At 48.5% G+C, this 7,644-nt stretch overlaps 1 protein-coding gene across 1 annotated transcript; it reads left to right on the top strand.

Annotated features, from left to right (window-relative positions):
• The first annotated feature begins 1,167 nt into the window (after positions 1-1,167).
• Tlr5 (toll like receptor 5) lies at positions 1,168-4,441 on the top strand. Its single transcript, XM_027418784.2, has 2 exons — positions 1,168-1,206; positions 1,862-4,441. The coding sequence occupies exons 1-2, from the start codon at positions 1,168-1,170 to the stop codon at positions 4,439-4,441; spliced, it is 2,619 nt and encodes an 872-aa protein (XP_027274585.2).
• The last annotated feature ends 3,203 nt before the right edge of the window (positions 4,442-7,644 follow it).

The following is a 7,644-nucleotide window of genomic DNA, read 5'->3' as shown; positions in this document are numbered from 1 at the left end:
TAGTAGCTGCCTCCTCTATCATCTCTCAAGATGTTCATCTCTCTCCTTGTAGATTCTACTCTGCCCTCTCTTGACTTGCTCTATCAGCTAGGACTTCTACTTGGTGATGGCCAGGGCTTTGGGGAAACTATTCTGGGTAGAAATGACGAGTGCACACTTGAAGTTGGCAGGTGCTGCAGCGTGATGGCAAGTCTAGGCAGGGCAAAGAGGGATCTGCACGGAGAGAGATGGATGGCTCACAGGGTGCATAAGAGGCCAGTGTCTCTTTAAAGGCACAACCTCAGTGACCTAAGTTCCTCCACCAAGCCCCACCCCCTAAAGGCTTGACTGCCTCCCAGTGATGTCACTGGATGACAGTCCTTTAACACCTGAGCCCTTGGAGAGTACTTTCTAGAACACAGGACATTTCTTTTTTGTTTGCTTGTTTTGTTTTTGTTTTTTGTTTGTTTGTTTGTTTGTTTGTTTTTCGAGACAGGGTTTCTCTGTGTAGCTTTGGAGCCTATCCTGGCACTCACTCTAGAGACCAGGCTGGCCTCAAACTCACAGAGATCCGCCTGCCTCTGCCTCCCGAGTGCTGGGATTAAAGGCGTGCGCCACCAACACCCGGCTGAACACAGGACATTCCAACCAAGGCTTTTAATAAGAGCCATTGGCAGCAAGTGAGATGTATTCTAAAGATGGAGGAGCCCTGCACATGGAAGATGTCTTAGCTACTGTTCCATTGTCGTGAAGAGACACCATGACCACAGCCAACTCTTAGAAAGTATTTAATTGGGGCTTGCTTATAGTTCCAGAGGCACAGTCTGTTATCATCATGGTGGGGAGGAACACGGTGACAGGCATGTCAGGCATGGTTCTAGAGAAGTAGCTGAGAGCTACATCCTGATCCACAGGCCAAGAAAGAGAGACTGGCTGGGCCTGGCATGTAACTTTGAACCCTCAAAGCCCACAGTGGTTCACTTCCTCAACCCTTTCAAAGAATTCCACTCTCTGGTGACTAAACATTCAAATAGCTGAGCCTACGGGGCCCTTCTTATTCAGACCTACACAGAAAACATTAAGCTTCCTGAGATCCTTGTTAATTTTTTTCTGTTCTCATACAGCACCTATGCTGGGAATACATGATAGACACATCCGTGAGACACCCTTTGCCGCTGAGGCATGCAGATGGATGGTGAGCTCCCTGCACCAAACTTCAGCAGGTGGGTGTGGTTCTGCTTCTTGTTCTATCTCGAGCAGTTGTGCGTGTCAGGCATGCAGCAGGAACACAGCCCACTTAGGCTAATCACATCTGATTCTTTATGAAGATACATAAGATACCCAGTGCCTATGCGATGACATGCACAGTATGTGGAGTCAGCTCAGATCCTTGGAGATGGGCTAGAGTCTGGCTAGAGTGTAGTAGAGAAATCAATGTGTTCATTTGCTGTTCACCTGCTGAGGTTCTGGGGATTAGGAATGGGGAATCCCTGATGAACAGAAATAAAAGCATCTCTCCCATGTGATTTTCAACTTCCCTCAGCAACTCTGGAACTAATAGACAAACACTGGGTAGGTAACAGTTTTGTTGTTGTTTGTTTGCTGTTTTTGTGGTGCTGAGGGAGAAACCTAGAGCCCGGCACATAGTAGGCAAGTACTCTACCACTGAGTTACCTTCCCGGCTTGCAGTGTCTTTAAAGTACTGGTGCCCGGTGTGTACAATATGCACTAGCAGGTGTTTCCACCAAGCAGAATGTTTGCAGAGTCTGTGGAGCAAATGGCTGCAAGAGAGCAACCCCATCACACAGGAAACCCTCACGTGTTGAGGCCCCCGGTGCAGATCCCCAGGTCTGATGTGTTTTTATCCTTCTCTTCCCCATAGATCATGGTGGGCCAGCTTGGTCTTCTCTTCGGCGTCATCTTCATGGCCACACCCATGCTGGGATTGTCTCCCTGTTCTTTTGATGGCCAGGTAGCCTTATTTCACAACTGTAACCTTACCCAGATTCCCTGGGTCCTCCACACCACTGAGAGGCTCCTGCTCAGCTTCAACTACATCAGTGTGGTCAACATGACATCATTTCCATTCCTGGAGCAACTCCTGCTGCTGGAGCTGGGAGCCCAGTTTGTACCCGTGGCCATCGGCCCGGAGGCCTTCAGAAACCTGCCCAACCTTAGGATCTTGGACCTGGGCCAAACCCAGATTGAAGTCTTGAGTCTGGATGCTTTTCAGGGACTGCCCCATCTCGTGGAACTCCGTCTGTTTGCCTGTGGCCTCTCCAGTGCTGTGCTAAGAGATGGGTACTTCAGAAATCTAAGTTCATTAGTTCGCTTAGACCTGTCTGGCAACGAGATCCACAGCCTTCACCTCCATTCTTCATTTCAGGGACTGAATTCCTTAGAAGACATAGATTTTTCCTTCAATGAAATATCCACTGTATGTGAGGATGAACTCAAGCCCCTCCAGGGCAGAACGCTCTCTTTCTTTGGTCTCAAATCAACTAGCCTGTTCAGCAGAGTGTCTGTGTCCTGGGAGACATGTGGGAACCCATTCAGAGGCATATGGCTGGGAACACTAGATCTTTCTTCAAATGGCTGGACAGTGGACATCACAGGGAACTTCAGTTCCATCATCCAGGGCAGCCAGGTTTCCTCTTTGATTCTTACCCACCACATAATGGGGTCTGGCTTTGGCTTCCAGAACATCAAAGACCCTGACCAGAACACATTTGCTGGCCTGGCTAGAAGTTCAGTGACAATCCTGCACCTTTCACATGGTTATATCTTCTCCTTGAATTCCCGAGTGTTTGAAACACTGAAAAAATTGCAGCTTCTGAACCTCGCCTCCAACAAGATAAACAAGATCGCAGACAATGCGTTTTATGGACTTGACAGTCTCCAGGTTCTCAACATATCGTGTAATCTGCTGGGAGAACTTTATAATTCCAACTTCTACGGGATGCCGAAAGTAGCCTACATTGACCTCCAAAAGAACCACATCGGGGTCATTCAACGTGAAACATTCAGATCCCTGAAAAACTTGCACACCTTGGATCTCCGTGATAATGCCCTTAAAACCGTTGATTTCATGCCAAGCATACTGGCTGTCTTTCTGGGCGGCAATAAGCTGGCTGATCTGACCCCCATCCGATTCACAGCCAGCTACATCCAGTTATCTGAGAACAGGCTGGAAAATCTGTCCGACCTCTACTCCCTCCTGCGAATTCCCCAGCTCCAGTTTCTCATCCTGAATCAGAACCGTCTTTCTTCCTGCAGGGAAGTCCAGGCGCCTTCAGAGAACCTGAGCTTGGAACAGCTTTTCCTTTCAGAAAACATGCTGCAGCTTGCCTGGGAGACTGGCTCCTGTTGGAATGTCTTTAACGGCCTATCCCGCCTCCAAAAGCTGTATCTGAATAACAACTACCTTAATTTCCTCCCACCCGGAGTATTTAGCGGCTTGGTTTCATTAAGGTTGCTCAGTCTTAATGCTAACAGGCTGACCACACTCTCTCCCGACAGTTTACCTGCTAATTTAGAGACTCTTGATATATCTAGAAATCAGCTTTTCTCTCCTGATCCTGGGTCGTTTGCTTCACTTAGGGTCTTGGACATGAGGCACAATGAGTTCGTCTGCCAATGTGAACTTAGCCCTTTTATCGTCTGGCTCAACCAAACCAATGTCACCCTGCTGGGCTCTCCGACAGACCTATACTGCATGTACCCTGACTCGCTGCTAGGGGTCTCCCTCTACGACATCTCCACCAAGGACTGTGACCAAGAGGAAGCCTCGCAGACCCTAAAGTTTTCCCTTTTCCTTCTGTGCACCGTCACCTTGACTGTGCTCCTCGTCACCACCTTTATAGTCATAAAGTTCCGGGGCGGCTGTTTCCTGTGTTATAAGACCATTCAGGGGCTGGTGCTCAAGGACAAGGTCCGGAGTTCGGAACCCAGTGCATACAGATACGATGCCTACTTTTGCTTCAGCAGCAAAGACTTCGAATGGGCACAGAATGCTCTGCTAAAACACCTGGATGCTCAGTACAGTTCCCGCAACAGACTCAGGCTGTGCTTTGAAGAAAGAGACTTCATCCCTGGGGAAAACCACATCTCCAATATCCAGGCAGCTGTGTGGGGCAGCAGGAAGACTGTGTGTCTGGTGAGCAGACAGTTTCTCAAGGATGGCTGGTGCCTGGAAGCCTTCAGATACGCCCAGAGCCGGGGCCTGTCTGACCTCAAGAATGTTCTCATTGTGGTGGTGGTGGGGTCCCTGTCCCAGTTTCAACTGATGAGACATGAGACTATCAGAGGGTTTCTGCAAAAGCAACAGTACTTGAGGTGGCCCGAGGACCTCCAGGATGTTGGCTGGTTTCTTAACAAACTCTCTGGGCATATACTAAAGGAAGAAAAGGGAGAGAAGAGAAACAATACCATGCAGTTGCAAACCTTAACGACCATTTCCTAGTGGAAGGAGGCCTTTACACGCACCACAAAGAACTCTCCACGTTGTATGTGCCCAGCCATTAGGAGTGAGGGGCTGGGGGGGGTCCTTCCCAGAGGTTGTTTTCTGACTATGAGAACATCATCAATCTCTTGATTTTCAGGTCACTGACCTCCAAGCTTCTAAAGGCTCCCACTTTCCATTTCCTTTTAAGCCCAATAACACTGTCTTCTCCCATCCTGTTTCAGACTGCCAGCCTCCTAGATGGTGAGGGCACCTTGGGAGAAGTCAGAGGTGGCTTCACGCTTCCTGTACTGCTCAGTTCAAGGACAGGCTGCTGGGTGGTCCTGAGTTCTTGACACTGTAGAACATGGACAGATGAGCCGGGGCCTTCTCTGGCCATAGGAATGAGGCCAGCGCTGAGGGCTGCTGCCACTCTGCCTTAGTAACAAGAAGCTGGATGGCAGAGCAGCATCGCTGTGGCCGTAATGCACTGTCTTCCTGTCCTGCAAGCAGCAGGTCCAGTTCTCGTGGGTCATGGCCATCTTCTGCATGGCACCTGTCACCTGGTGCTCATACCCCTCCATACTTAGCACCAGCCCGACCTTCTACAACTGCACAACAGCTGCTGTGTCTGATACACAACCCTAAGAAGGATGTGGACTCCACACACACTTTTCTTACTGATTCTGTGGTTTCTTATCTGTGTAACTTGAGCATGTTATACCATGGCTGGGCCCCACTGTTCTCTCCTGTCAGCCTAACAATATCTACCTCATAAATATGCTGCAAATAAATGCTCATTGGCCAAGAACGCCATGGCTTCCTGATATTTTTCTTAATGGCCCTAACGACCATAGAAGACGACTCAAATTCAAAGGCCCCTGGAGGCTGTAGTGATTTCTTTGAATTTGTATTTTTTTAATCCTAAAAAGGATTTAAGTGTACTTTGCATTCTAGTCATTTTGTGTGTCTATTAATATAGCAGTGTTTTTCTACAAAAGCATTAAGAAACTCTAAACCAAAGAACTGTGTCACAAGTACCCTAGTCTGTCATTTGAACTCCTTCACATTCGGGTGTCTGCTAGGCCAGCTGTTGCAGCATGAATACATGGGGGGGGGGAGCTCAGCACCCAAAGTGTCATTCCCATACCCTCACTGTGACAGACACACACTCCACAGACTCTGAGCACTTCTTATCCCCGTGTCTGAGCTTACCCTGCAGTCAGCAGTATATTTGCCTTTATACAGACAATGTACACCCCACTCCACTTCTTCTTTCTGGAATGTTCTCCTGTGTCTTCCCATTCATTCCACATATTCTCTGAAATCCAGTCCTTAAAGACCCCATGAATCCTTCCAACACAAAGTCCTCCACCTGCTCTCTTCTGGAAACTCTTGGTACAACATCTAGCCTTTCTAGTCTGGGCCTTACTCCTTGCTGCCCCTCTGGACTGTAAGCTCCATGAGGAAGGACCCATGCTCTATGCCCCGCCCTCCCTAGTCACAGCATCACACATAGTTTAGGGACCACGAGGGAGTCTTCCACCTGCACTTCCTGCCCAAGCTTCTTTCCCCACTGACTCCCACCAGGGTCATTTCCCTCTGATAGCATGACTGCTTCTTCCTGGTGGCCTCAGATTTCTGTCAGTGAAATGTATACCAATGACGTGTTTGCTGTGTGTGAGGATCCTCCAACTGTGAGCCCTGTTGGCTGGCCCCTTTTTGTTCTCCGGTGTGTCCTGGGCCAAGGGTGGGACCTGGTGCATAGTAAGTCCTTAATAAATATCGGAAGTGTCTGATGGCACCCACTTTCTTATGTGCCAGCGTAGTTGTCTTCTGCTCTTAAATCTCCAGGGAGGGGTAAGACAGGGCTAGGCTGTGAGAGTGACACCACAGAGAAACGGAAGGCAGGTGAAGGTGGAAGATGGTACAGGCTCGGGGAAGCATCGGGCTTCATCTTATGGTGTTGTGGTGTGGAGCTCCTGAGCCAGGACAGTCACACCTAGGACAGCCAAGAGTAGTGCTGGGATGGAGGGATGGGTGTGGGGTGGCAGGAAAACAGCCCTGGCTTATTCATAGAGAATACATTCTTTTGATCCCTGTTCTAAGGGGTACAGCAAAACGGAATCCCAGCTTTCCTGACACTTAAAACCACAGCTCCTGAGGACAAAGGAAGACATGCTGGGCTGGTTCGGTCTCTCCACAGTTATTCATCAGCCTTGGATCTGCAGGCACTGCAGGGGCAGCTACCATGCTCAGCAGGTCTCTCCCTGGAATGAGTAGCGAGATAGCCAGATAGCGAGATAGCGTTGTACAACTGGAGAGGGGGAGACTAGGGAAAGTGTAAACACGCGGCTTTGTGAGTCTGCTTGCCTTTCTGAATTACTCAGAAAAGCGTAACTTCCCTCCCTTTCTTTCTCCCCGTGTTCTAAGCATGCTTTTCCTGACATTTTGGACTTCCATTTTTTTTCTAGAGTTCCCTTTATGTCACATGGTCTTCCTGCCTGACGTCCATGCTGACTTCACTCAGGTGGCATGGCTTTCCCCTTTTTCTTCTCCAGTCTCCCTCTCCCTGCATCTGCTGAGAGTCACACCCTGCCTGCCATGGAGGGGGGGGGGTTGTTTCGTTTTATTTTTAAAGTAAAACTAACTAAATTGTTCTCAAGCTTTGGAAACAAAAGATTCTATTATAGCTCAACAAGAAAATTGACAGGTATTTGTTCTCTTTAGTCACCAGAGAAATATCAATCAAAACCACATTGGTGTGGCACTACCCACCCACCAACGTGGCTAAAATCAAGATGACTGGCAGTACCAAATAGTGAAAAAGACATGGAACAATGCAAACTCCTTGGTTGATGGTGACTATGCAAATTAGCATCTTTTCAGAAAGCCAGTTGTCATTTCCTGATTGAGTTGATTCCATACATGTCCCCCACATACTAGAAACGTGTACATATTCTACCAGATGCTTGATCAGCATTATACAAATAGCCAACACTGGGAGCAACTTTCTTGTCCATTAACCATAAAAGAACAGACTGTGGTCACTGAGAAAGAACTACACAGACACTTCAGTCATTGTAGTTATCTATAAACACGGGCACCACTCTCACGGAAATGCTGGCAGTGGAACATGGTGGCTATGTGTGAACAGACAGCACCCACCTATGGTGACAGTGCTGACAGCTGTCATCTTTGAGGCACAGGGAAGGGACTTCTGA

This window comes from Cricetulus griseus, chromosome 5 (genome assembly GCF_003668045.3).
Source record: "Cricetulus griseus strain 17A/GY chromosome 5, alternate assembly CriGri-PICRH-1.0, whole genome shotgun sequence".
Classification (NCBI taxonomy): Eukaryota; Metazoa; Chordata; class Mammalia; order Rodentia; family Cricetidae; genus Cricetulus; species Cricetulus griseus.
This window is presented reverse-complemented; position numbering and strand designations above follow the sequence as displayed.